The sequence below is a fragment of the Mobula hypostoma genome, chromosome 18, assembly GCF_963921235.1.
Source record: "Mobula hypostoma chromosome 18, sMobHyp1.1, whole genome shotgun sequence".
Taxonomy (NCBI): domain Eukaryota; kingdom Metazoa; phylum Chordata; class Chondrichthyes; order Myliobatiformes; family Myliobatidae; genus Mobula; species Mobula hypostoma.
In genome coordinates, this window is record NC_086114.1 from 8,941,163 (window position 1) to 8,961,239 (window position 20,077).

At 39.3% G+C, this 20,077-nt stretch overlaps 1 protein-coding gene across 3 annotated transcripts in view; it reads left to right on the plus strand.

Moving 5' to 3' along the window:
* LOC134358317 (2-oxoglutarate dehydrogenase-like, mitochondrial) overlaps positions 1-20,077 on the plus strand; it is a 98,547-nt gene that overhangs the window by 25,323 nt on the left and 53,147 nt on the right. For 2 of the 3 annotated variants that reach the window (XM_063070416.1, XM_063070417.1), the window contains exons 5-14: positions 7,300-7,415; positions 8,016-8,170; positions 8,524-8,670; positions 11,088-11,178; positions 14,153-14,332; positions 16,577-16,705; positions 17,114-17,293; positions 17,461-17,613; positions 18,432-18,534; positions 19,093-19,221. In XM_063070416.1, coding sequence (XP_062926486.1) covers positions 7,300-7,415; positions 8,016-8,170; positions 8,524-8,670; positions 11,088-11,178; positions 14,153-14,332; positions 16,577-16,705; positions 17,114-17,293; positions 17,461-17,613; positions 18,432-18,534; positions 19,093-19,221 — 1,383 coding nt within the window. The remainder of the gene's footprint in view (positions 1-7,299; positions 7,416-8,015; positions 8,171-8,523; positions 8,671-11,087; positions 11,179-14,152; positions 14,333-16,576; positions 16,706-17,113; positions 17,294-17,460; positions 17,614-18,431; positions 18,535-19,092; positions 19,222-20,077) is intronic. The other variant, XM_063070418.1, reaches the window with a different exon arrangement.

Here is a 20,077-nt window from a genome sequence, read left to right on the forward strand (position 1 = left end):
GGTGCAGAACTGCTCAGCAGACTCCAAATGTGTTCTGACAAATGACTTGTATAGCATCAGAATCACTTCCTCACTCTTTCCTTGGATAAGCAAACCAGATCTGTACAGAATGTTCCAGGTGTGAATTCACCACAGCTCTATATAGCTCCCATAAGAAGTCTTTTGTGCTTAAATATTTTTGAAAGAAGGGCTGACATACATGTTACAAGTGACAACCCCCCACCCCACATACATACATACTCACTTGTTCACTCTTTTCCTAAGAACTAGATGTGCAATTTTCAATAATGTAAAATTACATCACCTATGCATGTGTCAAGGAATAAGAGTTGAAATAGATGTTGATTTTATTTATATTTTCTACACAAATTCTGTGAGAATGAGTTTAATTCTGTATCAGAAATTTTTTTGTTAGTAATTTGTGAAGCCTGTCAGGGTGAATTTTGGTCACCCAAATGGCCATAACACAGGAATCTCCTATAATTTACGGTATATTCCCACTAATTTTTGTGTATTACGCTCCCAGGGCCCACCAATGACTTTGTATCTCACTATTTAAAATATTATCTGATTTTCTTTCTTCTCTACCAAATACACAACTTTACATCCTTGCTCATTCACTTTATGGCTGTGACCTTTTTAAGCACCTCTGTTCCCCCTACAGCCCTAACACCATTCCCTATTGTAGTACACTGTTGTTACTCTGGACAAGGGGTTGTATTGCAAATTGGCAGTGCAACGTTGCTCACCTAATTATAAAACAAGTCCAGTATTAAGCTGACTGCAATGGAGTTTGTTGTCCGAAAAGTATAGCTGCATTGGCGGTCCTTGTTCTGCATCATTACCTCAAATGGATCTTTACTCACTTATACTTTGATCTTGCAGGCAGTCATGTTATTAACATTGACACAACCCGGATTGTGCACCTAGTAGTTGTCATGAATACATTTTTTAAGTAATTCAGTGTCTGTGAGACCATTTGGGACAGCTGCGGTCATGAAGGATGTGATAATTATGCAGAGTCCTAGTCACAAATTTGCTGTATCAAAAGGCACTCATTTTCTGTAAAAGGTCACTCAGCTAGTGCAGAATATAATGTTGATACAGGAATTTACTAATTTTGTTTTCAGTGTAGTGGCATAGTAGCTTAGCAGTTTACAGCATCAGTGATTACTAATTGGGGGTTGATTCCTGCCTCTATCTGTAAGGAGGTTCTACATTCTCCCTTGACCACATCAGCTTCCTCTGGGTACGTTCCAAAGACATACAGTTAGGGTTAGTAAGTTGGAGGCATACTATGCTGGCGCCGGAAGAGTGGTGATATGTGTGGCTGCATGCAGCACAGTCCTTGCTGATCTGCTTTGATGCAAATGATGCATTTCACAGTATGTTCTGGTGTACATATGACAAATAAAGCTAATCTTTAATCTTTTCTGTTTTATGACTTGGCTGGCTTTAAAGTTTGACTTTCAAATCTGCTTCCTTCATATTTTGGTAATTGACTTATCATTGTCATATGTACCAAGGTACAGTGAAAAACATGCCATCCATACAGATGAATTCACAATAGTACACCATGGAAATACAAGGGAAAAGTAATAAAAGCAATAATATGCAGTATAAAATGTTATGGTTACAGAGAAAATACAGTGCAGACAGACAGACAGTAAGGTGCAAGGCCATGATTAAGTAGATTGAGGTCAAGAATTCATCTTATCATATTAGGAGACAGTTCAATTGTCTTTTCACGGTGATATCGAAGTTGTCCTTGAGCCTAGTGGTACATGTTGTCAGGCTTTTGGTTCTTCTGCCTGATGGGAGGGGTAGAAGAGAGAGTGGTCAGGATGGGAGAGGTTTTTTATTGTGCTGACTGCTTTACTGAGGCAGTGACAAGTGTAGTCAGAGTCCATGGAGAGACAACTAGTTTTCATGTGCTGAGCTGTGTCCACAATTCTGCAGATTCTTGCAGTTTTGGACAGAGTAGTTACCATACCAAGATGTGAAGCATCTGAATAGGATGCTTTCTATGGTGCAGTTATAAAAATTGGCCAATGGGGGCATGCCCAATTTCCCTGGCCTCCTTTTGGCCATGGTGTTCATGTGGTTGGTTCAGAACAAGCAATTGGTGATGTTTACACTCAGGAATTTGAAGTTCTCAACCATCTCCACCTCAGCACCGATGATGTAAATGAGAGTGTGTGCACATCCCCACTTCTTGAAGCTAATGACTGACTTTTTTGTTTTATTGACATTGAGGGAAAAGTTGCTGTCATTGGAGACATTTCAAAGGAATTTTATGAAAGTGACTCCAGGATTGAAAGGCTTGTCATATGGGGAGCTTTTGTTGGTTCTGGGCCTGTACTTACTGGAACTCAGAAGAATGAAGGGCGACTTCATTGAAACCTCAATAGAGTGGATGTGGAGAGGATATTTCCTATGGTGGGGGGGGAGTCTAAGACTAGAGGACACCGACTCGGAATAGAGGGGTGTCCTTTTAGAAAAGAGATGAGAAGAGATGAGTATTTTCTTTAATCAGAGTGGTGAATCTGTGGAATTTGTTGCCACAGGTGGCTGTGGAGGTCGTCATTGGGTATATTCAAGGCAGAGGCTGATAGATTCTTGATTAGTCAGGACATGAAGGGATACATGGAGAAGGCAGTAGTTTGGGGCTGAGAAGGAAATAGATCAGCCATGATAAAATGGCAGAGCAGACTTGATGGGCCAAATGGTCCTATATTTTATGGTCTTATGGTTATGACATTTTGCTACTAGGCTCTCTATCATCTTCCTCTACTATGACACATCATTAAATGATTTTCTGCCTACTATAGTGTTGTCATCTGCAAGCTTGTAAGCTGGGTCAGACCAGAATGTGGTCACAGTCATGTGTACAGTGAGTAGAGTTAGGGGGGGTGGTTAGGATGCAGCCCTGTGAGGAACCAGTATTGTGGATAATTATGCTGGAGGTGTTGCTGCCTATTCTTACTGATTACAGTCTGTTCGCAGGTCAATGATCCGTTTACAAAGAGGGGTGTTGAATTGTAGGTCTTGGAGTTTGGGGATATTTGCTTGGAATTACAGTATTGATTGCAGAACTATAGTTAGTAATTACAGTAATCTGACATTGGTGCATTGAAAGTAAATAGGTAGCATTTATCATCAATGCTATCCAGTTTTGATGTCAACAAAATTTATGACCCAAAATCAGTGATAGTCAGGCCACTCACCTCTTTACCCTGAATCCTCCTCCTCAAAACTGAAATATTTGAATATAGCTTTATACTTACTCTGAAATGTTTCTACTTATTGTGTAGTTGCATTTGATCACTTTAGTTCTTACTTTAGTTTTTACAGTTGTAACAATAAAGCTTTGAGGTTCATTTGAGGCAATTTTGTGGTGGACAAGTGAGGTTGGGCAAGATACAGTGCTGGCATCAAGGCAGAGGTGGTTTGCCAGCACAGATCAGAAAGAGTTAGCAGTGTTTTCACATCCATGCAGTTTTTTTAACCTTCAGTATAATACTCTATCTATAGCTTGTGATTCAATCTTGTTTCTCAAACTATTTTAGAATAATTTGTTTCAAAATCCTTCACCTTTTGAAAATTCTCAGTTTTTTTTTAAAGGAATTGATGAGATTTCATCGAGCTTCCTAGCAGGAAGGTTTTGTTAATGCTTCACGGTGGGTTATGAACTACAGTTGCAGGGGGATGGGAACCAGAGTGGCAGAACAGTTAATGGAGAGGTTATGGAGGCAGATGTTGGTAACACCTCAGACGAAGTTAGGAATTAAAAGGTTGAGCATGGTGTGACTAGTGTCCTGAACTAAGTATATTTCAATGCACGAAGTATTGTAGGAAAGGTAGATAATAGTGCTGAAGGTGAGTAGCTGGGTTACAAACAGAGGCAATGTGCAGTGAGGAGAGGCGGTTGATAGGGCATAATTGTGGTCAACAGAATGAGTTGCAATGTAAAAGGCAGACAAAATCAAAAATGGTGAATACAGGATGTAAGGTGTTGTATTTGAATGCACGCAATATACAGAGTAAGGTAGATGAACTTGCAGCACAGTTGCAGATTGGCAGGTATGATGTTGTATGCATCACTGAATCATGACTGGAAGAAGATTATAGCTGGGAGCTTAATGTCCAAGGATACAAATTGTACCGAAAGGACAAACAGGAGTCAGAGGGGTTGGCCTGGCTCTTGTTGGTGGAAAAATGAAAACAAATCATTAGAAAGAGGTGACATAGGATCAGAAGGTGTTGAATTATTGTGGCTAGAGCTAAGGAACTGCAAGGGTGAAACAACCCTGATGGGAGTTGTATACAGACCCCCAAACAGTAATAAGGATGTGGTCTACAAATTACAATGGGAGATAGAAAATGCATGGCAAAAGGGCAATGTTACATTAGTCATGGGGGACTTCAATATGCGTGTAGATTTGGAAAATCAGGTTGGTGGTGGATTACAGGAGGGGGAATTTCTAGAGTGCCTACAAGATGGCTTTTTAGAACAGCTCATGGCTGAGCCCACTAGAGGATCAGCTGTTCTCGATTGAATGCTGTGCAATGTATCAGAATTGATTATAGAGAGCTTAAGGTAAAAGAACCCTTAAGGGAAAGTGATCATAATATGATCAAATTCACCCTGAAATTTGAGGAGAAGCTGAAGTCGGATATATCAGTATTACATTGCAGTAAAGGAAATTACAGATGCATGAGAGAGGAGTTGACCAGAATTGATTGGAAAAGAATACTGGCAGGGATGATGGCAAAGCAGCAATGGCTGGAATTTCTGGAAGCAATTCAGAAGACACAGGATAGATACATCCCAGAGAAGAAATAGTATTGTAAAGGAAAGATGACACAGCCGTGGCTAACAAGAGAAGTGAAAGCCAAAGAGAGGGCATGTAATAGAGCAAAAATTGGTGGGAAGTCAGAGGATTGGGAAATTTTTAAAAACCAACAGACGGCAACTAAAAAGTCATTAAGAAGGTAAAGATTGAATACAAAACCAAGCTAGCCAATAATGTTAAAGAAGATACAGAAAGTTTCTTCAGATAAAGTGTAAAGGAGAGGCTAGACTGCTGGAAAATTATACTGGAGAGGTAGTAATGGGGGACAAGGAAATGGCGGACGATCTGAGTAAGTATTTTGCATCAGTCTTCATGGTGGAAGACACTAGCAGGATGGTGGAAGCTCCAGGTGTCAGTGGTCATGAAGTGTGTGAAGTTACCATAACTAGCGAGAAGATTCTTGGGAAACTGAAAGGTCTGAAGGTAGATAAGTCACCTGGACCAAATGGTGTAAAGGGACTTTGGAGTCCTTGTGCAGGATTCCCTAAAGACTAATTTGCAGGTTGAGTCAGTAGTGAGGAAGGCAAATGCAATGTTAGCATTCAGTTCAAGAGGACTAGAATATAAAAGCAAGGATGTAATGTTGAGACTTTATAAAGCACTGGTGAGGCCTCACTTGGAGTATTGTGAGCAGTTTTTGGCCCCCTTGGAAAGGATGTACTGAGACTGGAGAGGTTTCAAAGGAGGTTCACGAAAATGATTCCAAGATTGAATAGCTTATCGTATGAAGAATATTTGATGCCTCTGGGCCTGTATTTGCTGGAATTCAGAAGAATGAGGGATGACCTCATTGAAACCTATCAAATGGTAAAAAGATTTGATGGTGTGGATGTGGAGAGGATGTTTCCTATGTGAGAGAGTTTAAGACCAGAGAACACAGCTTCAGAATAGAGGGGCATCGTTTTAGAATGGAGATGAGGCAGAATTTTTTTGCCAGAAAATGGTGATTCTGTGGAATTCTCTGCCACAGGTAGCTGAGGAGGCCAAGTCTTCATGTATATTTAAGGCAGAGCTTGATAGATTCTTGATTGGTCAGAGCATGAATGGATACAGGGAGAAGACAGGAGATGGGGAGCTGAGAGGAAAACTTGGTCAGCTATGATGAAATCATGGAGCAGATTCAATGGGCCAAATGGCCTAATTTTGCTTCTATGGCTTATGGTCATGTATGTACAAAGAAAGACAACGGAATCAATGAAAAACCACACATAACGAAACAAACAGCCAATGTGCAAAATACGACAAACTGCAAATACAAAAAGAGAAAAAACAAACATAAATGAGCAATAAATATAAAGAATTTTGAGATGAAGAGTTCGTAAAAATGAATCCATAGGTCATGGGAACAGTTCAGTATTAGGATGAGTGAAGTTGAATGAAGTTGTCCCCTCTGGTTCAAGAGCCTGATGGTTGAGGGGTAATAAATGTTCCTCAACAGTTTCCAATTACAGTGATCTTTTCTTGTTTAGATCAGTTTAAGAAAGTGAATTTCCATTGAAGTATTTCAATTCCTACAGATCAAAACAGACTCTAAATCATGATAAGTGATCTGGCACAATGTCCCTTCGGCTGAGAAAACAGGATCGCTCAGATTCATAAACAAGAGAAAATCTGCAGATGCTGGTAATCCAAGCAACACACACACAAAATGCTGAAGGAACTCAGCAGGCTAGACAGCATCTATGGAAGAGAGTGCAGTCGATGTTTTGGGTGAGACCCTTCATCAGCACTGGAGAAAAAAGATGAATCAGAGTAAGAAGATGGGGGAAGGGGAGAAATTGCGACGAGCCCACACTCAGGTTGGAGGAGCAACACCTCCTATTCTGTCTGGGTAGCCTCCAACCTGATGGCATGAATATCAATTTCTCAAATTTCCAGTAATGACCCCATTTCCCATTCCCCATTCCCACTTTCTTCTCACTTTATCTCCTTACCTGCCCATCACCTCCCTCTGGTGCTCCTCTCCTTTTTCTTTCTTCCATGGCTTTCTGTCCTCTCCTATCAGGTGCCCCCTTCTCTGGCCCTGTTTCTGTTTCACCCATTAACTTCATAGCTTTTTACTTCACCCCTCTCTCCTCCTGGTTTCACTTGTTACCTTGTGTTTCTTCCTCCCTGCCACCCACCTTCTTACTCTGACTCCTCTTTTTTTCTCTCCAGTCCTGATGAAGGGTCTCGGCCCAAAGCATCAGCTGTACTCTTTTCCATAGATGCTGTCTGGCCTGCTGAATTCCTCCAGCATTTTGTCTCTCTCGAATTCATAGTATTTGTCTTTTTTGACCTTGACTTTGGTTATCTAAGTTTTAGAAGTATATCTTTATTAGAAGTCACTGACATGATATTACTTAATTTATTAAAAACAGTTTGGCCGCTTAATTCCTTTGTACAGTTCTGATTTAATCTATGTAAAATGTTTTTATTGTCATTCCCACTCTCAATTCTGCAGGGTTTTATGGACTGCATGAATCTGATTTGGATAAAGTTTTTCGACTTCCTACAACAACCTTCATTGGGGGTAATGAGCAGTCAGTCTCATTGCGTGAAATCATAAGAAGATTAGAGGTGAGCACGTAATGAAACCTGAATGATTTTCTATATTTTAGAAGTGAAAGGGTTCTCTATGGTTCACCATATAATCTAGTAACCAACTGTAAAGCCTTGTACGCTATTAGCAACACTGTGTATCTAATATAGTAGAATCCTCCAAGTTGCTTGACAGGAGAATTATCAAGCTAAGCATGGAATTGCATGTTTGAGGGCAGGTGATGAAAATGTGGTTAAAGCAAGAGTTTTTAAGGAATAAAAGCAAAAAGAAGAGATGGAGGTGATAAGTGAAGAAGAGAGGGCTTATTCTGTCCCTTGTTACCCTTGTATCAGATGAGTCCATACACGATGCTTTGCAATTGTTTAGGTATTAGTTGAGATACTAATGTAGAGTCACAATTCAGCTGGTGTAGCTGCAATCATATCTGGGCTTTATTTTTCTTGTAAAGAGAATTGACAGTGCCCTGGCATGGTCTAGAGACTTAATTTGAGGAGTGTATGTAAGACCCAGCGTTATCAAGTTTAGCTTAATTGAAAACTATTCAGATGACTGAAAAAGCACCTTTTACTTTGGACCAAGTGGAGAATATTTTGAATTAATTTTTTTTTTTGAATCAGGAGACTTACTGCAGGCACATTGGCTTGGAGTTCATGTTTATAAATGATGTAGAACAGTGCCAGTGGATCAGGCAGAAGTTTGAGACTCCAAATATTTTGCAGTTCACTAACAAGGAGAAAAGAAGGCTTTTGGCTCGTTTGATCCGTTCAACAAGGTACGAACTGTTTTAATATTGCAAATATTCTTGTTAGTTATCAAGCTTTTGTTTTGATCCAATAGTGAATGAGCAGCTATTTGCGCAGTTTATTTCTTTTTATTGATTGTGTAATCGATATGTGCTATTAGTAATAAGTTATATGGGAGTGAAGATGGCGAAGGGAATCCAAATTTCTGCATTCTTTTTAGACCCAGCATTCATGGAACCAAATTATTATTTGAAGCCATATGGCCGTGCAAAGGGCCACCTATTTCGGACATGCAGGTGACCTGCAAGATTAGTTAGTTCTCATTCTCAAATTGGGACCAACTTTCTGTAACCAGTGATAATTAGATCTTTATGGTTAAAAGGTTTGAAGAATTTCTTGCAAGGAAATGGTCGTCTGAGAAGCGGTTTGGTGTGGAAGGATGTGAGGTGTTAATTCCAGCCTTAAAGACCATTATTGACATGTCTATTTCCATGGGAGTAGACAACGTGATCATGGGAATGCCACACAGGTAAGAGATTTTTTTCATTTTCTTAAAGCATTTTGTGTCTACTCAAGCATATCTTTTTCAAAAAGTATTGTACATAGTCAGCAGGAAGGTTCTCCAGCCTTTTCCCCCCTCTGCCATGGTCCTCAACAGATCTGTTGCTTACATTGGCAGTGGTATTTTAAATGTTGCTGTTTGTATAATGGCCAGGCTCACCATGTTCTCATGATTGGATTTGCATGCCCACCTGCTCTTATCAGCAGATAAGAGAATCTGCCTTCTTTTACCAGCACAGTTCTGGACGACGACATCATTATGTGCCATGTCAAATGACGGTGATCCTGGTCTTTCCATAACCATGATTGTTCTTGGCAAATTTTTTTACAGGAGTGGTTTGCCATTGCCCTGGCAGTGTCTCTACAAGACAGATGACCCCACACATTATCAATACTCTTCAAAGATTGTTTGCTTGGTGTCAGTGGTTGCATAACCAGGACTTGTGACATGCACCTGCTGCTTATATGACCACCCACCACCTGCTCCCATGCCTTCACGTGACCCTGATAGAGGGGTGGGGCTAAGCAGTTGATACACCTTGCCCAAGGGTGACGTGCGGGCTAGAGAAGGGAAGGAGCTTCTTATACCTCCTTTGGTAGAGATGAATCTCCACTCCGCCACTTATATGGGCAAATGAACTTAATTGCTTGGAGCAGTTTACACCAGATGGCCATTTCTGTGGTGTGTTCTGATCATGTGACCTATGTGCAGTAATTGTTCTACCTTTGCACCTGTTGAGCAGAACTCTGCAAAAACAATAAACTTCCTGTGTGTTTTATTGGTATTTTTAATTTGTATTTAGGGTTGGAATATGATTTTTAAGAATGCTTTAATTGAAAACATTGACATTGCAGCATAACAGATTTTTTTGCTTACTGAACTAATGAAGGATTTGTTAAACTGTTTCATTTACGCTTGATTTGGAATTTTATTGTTGAAGCTCTTTCCACTATTTTTCTTGGTATCAACTCTAATTTTGCATATCAAGACTGTTTACCGAAATTGGCAAAGATGTAACGTTTCAAAATTGCTAATTTATTGAAATTTTGGTATTTTATCGGAATAGTTTATATAGCATGCATTCCTATGCTTTTCCCATATCTGTACAGTTTTCTTCTTTCTCATAGTTAGTAAATTACTTCTGAAACATATTGTTTCTGGGAGCTCAAGAGGCAATGTATTCCACATCTTAATCATTAAATCCATAGGTATTTTTCTTTGTTGCCTCTTTACCAAATCACTGAAAAGTTGTGTGTCTTGTTATTGATCTTTCAACCATTCCCAAGTTTCTCTTGAATTATCAAAATGTTGCTTTTTCTGTGCAAAGCAGGACAACCACAGTGTGTCTAATTTAATTATCATTTAAATTATAATTGAAAATGTTCAATTCTTTTTGTACAATTATAGTTATTTTTTTACCTCACATTTGGATCTCAGTATGACAGAGATATTGTTTCTGTGAGAGGTCTAACCCAACTGGGATTTTCTTCTGGATTCCCCAGTATCAATGCTGATAGTTGCCAGGAAACTCAAGACTTCAATTTTCAGATGGGAATTCTATTAATTTCCCTATTTATTTAGAGGTACAGCACAATAACAGGCCCTTTTGGCCCAACAAACCTATGCCACCCAATTACACCCATATGATTGATTAATCTGTTCACCTGTGTGCCTTTGGAATGTGGGATGAAACCAGAGCACTCAGAGGAAGCCCACACAGGAAGAACGTACAAACTCCTTACAGATGGTGGCAGAATTAAACCCATATCACTGGTACTATAATAGCGATCTGTAACTTCTATGATGTAGCACTTCCTTTGAGAACATTTTGAATTTTGCAAGGAACTGGAGAGAGTCTGAGCCAATAGACTCCTTATTGATCATTACTCCAGTTAATTAGAATTACTTTTAACCTCTGAAACATTTAAGAATTTTTTTCTCTATTCAAAATTACAGTTTCTTTTTTTTCTGTCCCTGTCTTTTGTGAATGAAGCATATAACCAGTGCAGACAGAGAGAAACATTCTCATTGCTGAGGTGTCACGAATTAGAGTGAAAGTGATTTAAGGAATTTCTCTTGTACAGTATGTGATTAGTGTGTGACATGCACTGCTTATGATGGTAAAAGGCAGATCCAGTTGGAGCATTCAGAAGCAATGTGACCAGATTGTTCTTAGAGTTGACGGAAACTTAATGGGACAAGTCTCTTCCTTGTATGTTGTAATCTTTCTGTAATTCAATAAATATTATACATTCTGGAATATTAGACATTTGACCTTAGAATAAGGATTTTCAATTCTATAGTTTTCTTTCTTTCTCTTCTATTTTATTGAAAAATATTTGAAAAATAATTTTTGTACATTAAAAAAGTTGAAACCTTTCCAGAGGCCGGTTAAATGTGTTGGCTAATGTCATCCGGAAGGATTTGGAACAGATTTTCTGCCAATTTGACCCAAAATTGGAAGCTTCAGAGGAGGTGAGCATCAAACGTTTTAGATACTGTCTAATTTTTGCGGTTACATTTAAAATCTTGTTTTGCCATTTTCAAAATAAGCACATACTTTCACTTCAAATTATGTACAGTACACTTAAGAAATTTGTATATGTTGCAGCCCACTCAAGACCATTTAGAATAGGGGTTTCCAACCTAGGCTTCATGAACCCCTTGCTTAATGGTATTGGTTCATGGCATAAAAAAGGTTGAGAACTCTGATTTAGAATTTGAAACTTGTGTTTTATTGCATTCTATTTTAATTTAAAATTTCAGATGAGAGACTTGCATTACATAGTTCTTTTCAAATCATCCCAAAGCGTTTTGCAGTTAACTTTTGAATTGTAGTCACAGACAAGGCTGCAGCCAGTTTATGCATAGTGAAGTCCAATAAATGCCAGTATTATAGTAACATACATCAAAGTTGCTGGTGAACGCAGCAGGCCAGGCAGCATCTATAGGAAGAGGCGCAGTCGACGTTTCAGGCCGAGACCCTTCGTCAGGACTAACTGAAGGAAGAGTGAGTAAGGGATTTGAAAGCTGGAGGGGGAGGGGGAGATGCAAAATGATAGGAGAAGACAGGAGGGGGAGGGATGGAGCCGAGAGCTGGACAGGTGATAGGCAGAAGGGGATACGAGAGGATCATGGGACAGGAGGTCCGGGAAGAAAGACGGGGGGGGGTGACCCAGAGGATGGGCAAGAGGTATATTCAGAGGGACAGAGGGAGAAAAAGGAGAGTGAGAGAAAGAATGTGTGCATAAAAAAGAGTAACAGATGGGGTACGAGGGGGAGGTGGGGCCTAGCGGAAGTTAGAGAAGTCAATGTTCATGCCATCAGGTTGGAGGCTACCCAGACGGAATATAAGGTGTTGTTCCTCCAACCTGAGTGTGGCTTCATCTTTACAGTAGAGGAGGCCGTGGATAGACATGTCAGAATGGGACTGGGATGTGGAATTAAAATGTGTGGCCACTGGGAGATCCTGCTTTCTCTGGCGGACAGAGCGTAGATGTTCAGCAAAGCGGTCTCCCAGTCTGCGTCGGGTCTCACCAATATATAAAAGGCCACATCGGGAGCACCGGACACAGTATATCACCCCAGTCGACTCACAGGTGAAGTGATGCCTCACCTGGAAGGACTGTTTGGGGCCCTGAATGGTGGTAAGGGAGGAAGTGTAAGGGCATGTGTAGCACTTGTTCCGCTTACACGGATAAGTGCCAGGAGGGAGATCAGTGGGGAGGGATGGGGGGGACGAATGGACAAGGGAGTTGTGTAGGGAGCGATCCCTGCGGAATGCAGAGAGAGGGGGGGAGGGAAAGATATGCTTAGTGGTGGGATCCCGTTGGAGGTGGCGGAAGTTACGGAGAATAATATGTTGGACCCGGAGGCTGGTGGGGTGGTAGGTGAGGACCAGGGGAACCCTTCAGTTTATCAATTTTGAAAATTTTTTTTTGGAACTAGTTATTTGCTAGGTCACTGGGTATTTACTCCCAGCTCTCCGAAACAGTGCCGTAGATTTTTGTGCAGTTAAATTTAGGTTATGTATAAAAAGTTATAAATGATAGAATAAAGCAATCACAATTATACTAGCCTCAAATTAAATTTATTATCAAAGTACATACACGTTACCTTGTACAACCCTGAGATTCATTTTCTTGAAGGCTTACTTAATAAATCCACAATAGAATAATAGCTATAATAGAATCAATTGATCAGTGCACCAACTTGGACATTCAACTAGTGTGCAAAAGACAAACTGCAAATACAAAAAGATAATAATAAATAAGCAATAACTATTGAGAACATGAGATGAAATGTCCTTGAAGGTGAGTCCATAGGTTGTAGGAACATTTCAATGTTGAAGTGAGAGCTGAATGAAGTTATCCTCTTTAGCTCAAGAGCCTGATGGTTGAGGGATAATAACTATTCCTGAACCTGGGTGATATGGGTCCTGAGACTTCTGTATCACATTCCTGATTACAGTAGTGAGAAAAGAGCAAGTCCTGGGTGGTGGGTGACCCTGATGGTGGACAACAGAAAATCTGCAGATGCTGGAAATCTGCACAACACATACCAAATGCTGGAGGAACTCAGCAGGCCAGGTAGCAACTATGGAAAAGAGTAAACATTTTGGGCAGAGACCCTTCATCAGGACACTTCATGAGCCTTGATGATGGATATTACTTTCCTGTGACAGTGTTTCATATAGATGTGTTCAATGGTGGTGAAGGTTTTATCCATGATAGACTGGGCCATTTCCACTTTCAAATCTCTTACTAGCTCTTCCTTCAGTTAGTCCTGACGAAGGTTCTCTGCCCGAAACGTCGACTGTACCTCTTCCTAGAGATGCTGCCTGGCCTGCTGCGTTCACCAGCAACTTTGATGTGTGTTGCTTGAAATTCCAGCGTCTGCAGATTTCCTCGTGTTTCCATTACTTTTTGTAGGATCTTCCATTCAAGGGCTTTGATGCAGTTTATCAATATACTGTCCATTACACATATAGAAGTCTGCCAAAGTTTTAGATGTCATGCCAAATCTTCGCAAACTCCTAAGAAGGTAGAGGCACGACTGTGCTTTCTTCATAATTGCACTTACATGCTAGGCCCAGAACAGGTCCTCCGAAATAATAACAGCGATGAATTTAAAGTCGATGACCCTCTCCACCTCTGATCCTCAGATAAGGACTGGCTCATGGACTGTGGTTACCTCCTCCTGAAGTCTATAATCAGCTCCTTGGTCTTGCTGACTTTGAGTAAGAGGTTTTTTGTTATGACATCACTTAGTCAGATTTTCAGTCTCCCTCCTATATGCTGATTCATCGCCACCTTCAAGGTAACTTTAAAAATAAACATCTAAGAGCAATCAGAATGTCTCTTGTGTGGTTCTTATTTTGTTTGAGGACTAATCAATAGCATTGTTTTCAATGAGGATTTATTTATCTGAAACTTCTTTTGACATTCAGGGTTCAGGAGATGTTAAGTACCACCTTGGTGTATATCAGGAAAGAGTCAATCGAACAACTAACAAACATATAGCTATGTCACTAGTGGCAAATCCTTCTCATTTGGAAGCAGTCAATCCGGTGGTACAGGGTAAAACCAAAGCAGAGCAGTTTTACCGCGGAGATACCACAGGCAAAAAGGTACGATATTTAACAAAGATCCAAATAGCTTCCTAGATTAGTAATCTTAATTAAATACACTCTTTGCTGCTAGAGGCTTAAAAGTTCTGACTTTATGGTCAGAATTTAATTCAAAGTTGAAATCCAAATCTTTAGTAATTTGCATTTGTTTTGGGTCTTTAATGTGATGCAGTCTCATTGACGAGAATTTTAGTCTTTTGAACTGAAATGCTTGCACTTGGTAACATTAATTGAAGTGAAAGTTGAGGGAAAACAGTCTAAAATATTTATGAATATTATTTTGCAACTATATGGAGAACAAATATTTAGAAGTTTGTTTATGGTAACTAAGCATGAATTTGGAAATTATGAAAGCTGGTTTGAAAATGATTCGGGTGGCATCTTCAAATGAGATCCCTTATGTATTATAACATTCTTTCCATATCTTTTGAAATTGTAATTAATATTTCATTATTTTTGATAACATTAGTAATATCACATTGGACAAAATGAAACCTTATTTCCCAGACAGTTTTTTTTTCAAACAATCAGCCAATTAACAGTTATGATCTGTTGAAATATATATCTACAAAGTTAGTTCAGAAGTTTGCTTACTTATGCCCATTACCCCTACTGGGGCATAGGCTGCCGGCAGCACCTTACCAGAGTCCTCTGTCTTGGGTCAGTCTTTCTAGTTGTCCCCAGATGTAGCCCATCAAAGATCCTTCCTCTCCCAGGGATAAGGTCTTTGGAACTTCTGTTGCTGTTTCTTTAGGTCTGGGTTTTTACAGGATGGTGTTGCTAGCCCAATGCTCAAACCATCTCCTATCGCAGCTGGATAGCTGTGAAGGAGTAACAGAAGTTTAGGACAAGTGATATATAGAACATAGAACACTACAACACAGTACAGGCCCTTAGGCCTACCATGTTATGCTGACCTTTTATTCTACTCTTAAGATTAATGTAACCCTTCCTTCCTACATACCCCTCCATTTTTTAAATTTATCATCCACATGCCTATCTAAGAGCTTCTTAAATGCCCGGACATGTACAGCGCGTTATCAGAGGAAGCTCTTTTTGTTGCTTAAAATATTAATGAGTAATAACTAAAGGCTATGTTAATCTTTCTTCATCACTATTCCCCTAAAACTACCATTTTCCAAGAAGAAAATGTTAATACAGCCAAAAATGCCAGTGTGATATATTGAATCACGGTAGTCAAGATGACAACAAAACTTGATTTAACATTTACTTATTTAATTGAAGTAAAATTTGACCTTATTTCAAGGGAATTATTTTTGGAGGATTCCCAGGTGTGATCTTTCATTAGATCCTCCCTTTTTTACAAAAGCCGAACTTATATGCATATAAATGAGCATTTGTGAGACCAGCAGGATAGATTTTCCTGACTGTTGTGAGGCCGCAGGCATTGTGTACTGCCTGGAACTCGGTTGGTTTTGCTTTTCCAACTGTCCAGGTTACCAACACTTCGCCTGCCGCAATCTGGGGAGCATTAAATCAGTTTACCAATTTGAAGGGTATGATTTGTTTGATTAGCAAGAATCTTATTTGCCTAATTCAAAGGTAAGATTAATATGTTAAGAAAGAGCCAAGCTAAATATATAAAACTAGAATAGGAAGGCAGTTGGCATAAAAAGGAACCCACTAATCTTCCATCGGTATGCAAGTATTAAGTGTGCAAGTGAGCCTTATTGGAGACAAATGTTGCTGAATGGAAGCAAAAGACACATAAAGGAGGTCCATATTCCTTTATTGTTCTTTTTTTTATTCTTGAGTTTTCTGTATTCAGCCGATTATCACTTTATATACCAACCTTTTGAAGCTGTTGGGTAACCCTTCAAACAAATAGATCCCTCTTGGTAGATAATCTTTCAAAAATGGTTACCACTGGAGAAAATGTAAAAATAACTTGAATTGTATATTAATAAAGGAATGATATCATAGACTTGTTAAAAGTAGTTGTGTTTGATTAACCTGATTGAATTTTTGACAAGTTAGCAGTAATACAATAGATGTTCATGTGGATTTTCTGAAGATATTGCTGAAGTCAATGGAAAGCTCTTCTATCAGCGTTCTTGCAATGGCCTTGAGCCTTCACAAACAGTTTTATTTTAATAAAGGTATTAATCGGGTTAAATAATTCTTACCTTTCTTTAAAGGGTTGAAAGGTTGAAGGTTGTAACAATTCATTCACCAATTTCTAAGGAATGTGGTGACTAATTCAAAGAAATTTTAAATTTTAAGGTGATGTCCATCCTTCTACATGGTGATGCTGCTTTTGCTGGCCAGGGCATTGTGTATGAGACATTTCATCTGAGTGATCTGCCATCGTATACCACACACGGTACAATCCATGTAGTTGTAAACAACCAGGTAAGAAAAGGTGCATTTGACTTAATCTACAGTAGAATATGACACAGAGAAGTTAGTGAGGTGCTGCATTATTTTCAACCAGTGAAATGCATTCAAGTAGATTTTACTGTCATGTGCATAAATTACCGTGAGGTATTAGCACAATAAAAAACTTGCTTGTATCACAGGCACATGAGTGCAGACAACACACTGAATATAAATTATACAAGATAAGAGAGAGAGTAAAAAGGATTGTGAGAAAACAAGTCTTTAATGCAGAAAACAAACACAATAAAATATAAATCCATGGTAGTGCAAGGGGTGGTCCGTAGTGTTCCATTGCGATGTGAAGGTCAGCCTTGTGCAGTTTAGTTCAACCTGCTGGTTCATATCTGTTGTTAATGTTGAAAGTAATTTGTTGCTTTGTAGATTGGATTTACCACAGATCCTCGTGTGGCTCGTTCATCTCCTTACCCTACTGATGTTGCTCGTGTTGTGAATGCACCGATCTTTCATGTAAATGCTGATGACCCAGAAGCAGTGATCTATGTGTGCAAAGTGGCTGCAGAATGGAGGAGCACATTCAATAAGGATGTTGTAATCGATCTGGTAATTCCATCTTTTGTCCAATGCAGGGCATATTAATGAGGGTGTTGGATAACAGGCTTTTTAAAACAGTCTGAATGGCAACTATACCTGTATTTTAATTTATGTTCTGAATAACATAATGTCAGTTATATTGCAGATGGTTATATCCTTTTTATTGTTACTAATAGGTGTGCTATCGGAGAAGAGGACACAATGAAGTGGATGAGCCCATGTTTACACAGCCTCTCATGTATAAAGAAATCCACCGGCAAGTGCCCGTTCTCAAGAAGTATGCGGATAAACTAATATCAGAAGGGGTTCTGACACTACAGGAGTATGAGGTCTGCATATTTTTGGTTACCTGTTACATCTGAAACTTTTGGTGATCTTGTTAAAGTTAGCATCCATATATGGGGCTGCTTTTGGCTTTAAAGTATGTTAATCTAATTCTAGTGTGTGACTTGCTTTGTGATCTGTGTTTGCAATTCATTCTCAAAATGCCATATTGCTCAATAATGCCGGCCTATGGAGTAGTGGCATTAGGACTAGACTTTGAGGCAAGTGGTTCCAGGTTTGAATCTGGCTGGCTCCTTGCAGCACGTTTTCCATCCGTGCAAGGTTGAGCATCGAGTTAGCAACAGACAAAATGCTGAAGAAATGGCAAGGTTGCTCCCGATACACCACATGGTGCAAAGAGGAGTAACAAATTCCTTGATGATAATCAAATTAACCAGAAGGATTTGACATGATCTAGTATCTCCTGCTTAGCAGTGATTTTTCTGCCCTATGTTCTTGTAGTGGACACTGGACCTCCTTTCAGATTGTGCCTCTTCATTGAACAAGTGAAAGACCCACAGATGGAGCTATGTAAAACCAAAAAATAACTGGCAGGGGAATCTTGCATGTTTCCTAATTTGCAGTGCCATTAGACAACCAGTAATATTTTAAGATGATAAAGTTGTCAGTAGTGTTTATGATTAATGACTTGTGTAAATTGTGATCAATTTAATGATTATTGCATTAGTTATTTAAGTAAGAAATTATGAATTCATATTATTGTTTAACCGTTTTCTTTTGATATTAGCAACTTATGATCTTTACAAGCTAATGTGCAGATCTTCTAGCTAGTTTAATGTACATATATGAATGTGTCTTGCAGGAAGAAGTTGCAGATTATGACAGGATTTGTGAAGAAGCTTATACCAGAGCAAAAGATGAGAAAATTCTTCAAATTAAAGAGTGGCTAGATTCCCCTTGGCCAGGTGGGCAATATATGCAAATATTTAAGGATGAGAATGAAATGGAAGGGGAGAGTAACTGAGACTTGATCTAAAGAAGTACGAGGGGTGATTGATAAATTCGTGGCCTAAGGTAGAAGGAGTCAATTTTAGAAAACCTAGCACATTTATTTTTCAACATAGTCCCCTCCTACATTTACACACTTAGTCCAGCAGTCATGGAGCATACAGATCCCTTCTTTGTAGAAGTTGGAGTCTTGGACCTCCAGAAAGTGGTCCACAGCAGGAGTGATGATAAGTTTGTGGCCTAAGGTAGAAGGAGATGAGTTATACGGCTCTCATTACATGCACGTGCAATTCAACCCTTCAAGTGATTATGCAGAAAGTTTGAAGTTAATAGCTCATCTCCTTCTACCTTAGGCCACGAACTGATCAATCACCCCTCGTATATTGAATAAACTGTTCTCTTTTTGCAAGAGTATTGAAATAGGCAAGTAACACACAAGTAGAAGTGCACACTTTTATGAATCAGCGATTTATAAAAAAAATAAATATATTATCATCATTTTTTTTTTGTCTCAGGTTTCTTCACTCTGACTGGCGAGCCGAAAAGTATGACTTGTCCTCCAACCGGTCTTTCCCTGGACATTCTGGAGCATATTGGGAATGTAGCCAGTTCAGTGCCAGTCAAAAATTTTATTATTCATAGAGGTATGTGTCTTTATTGGTGAATTACATTTTTGATGAGACAATGTGGTATATGACAATGTTTTAATATAGTTCATGATATGTAGAAGGGCAATACATAATTGCTATTAATTGTGGAGTGGTAATATTTTCAGTTGCTTATACAGTGGATTCTGCTTAATCGGCCATTGGTTATTCGGGGCAGCTGCTTATTTGGGACGTTCTTAAAGAACAAAAACAAATTGAGAAAATAACCAGGATTCCCTTAGTTTATTTGGGACACTATGCTGCTTAATTGAGATATGTAGCTGATGCCAAACATTATCTGTCTGGCATCAGTTGCATGCATGTTGTACGGTTGTTAAACACCACACCATGCTTGAAGCAAACAGTTTTTAAATAGTGTCACTTACATGTTTGTATTGGTCAGTGCATGCACCATCTGTTATTCAGGGCAGCATAATTAAGTTATCTCATATTGAACTGCATTTAAACATAAGCTTACCACAGTTGGATCAGCTGGGTGTCACCACTGACGTAATATTAACATCAGTGCATTTTGAGTAGAGTAGGGTTCATGTTTCCTTGTCAGTTGTTTTGTATATGATCTAATAGATGCATATTATGGGATATCTGGAGATCATAACCACTTCTTCCAGTCTTGATCATGCTGTATTTATTTTGGTGAAAAATCTAAGATCGAGAAATATAATTGCAACCAACATTTAGAAATTATGTCTAGACATACTGTATATAAATGGTGGCATCTGTTAGTCTTGCGAGACCATGGATCTGTGCCTGGAAACTCTTGCTTCAGTCTGTATTAGAGCAGCATCTGTTGTGGCTGTAGAGGCCCACACGGGAGTGACAGTCTCGACTG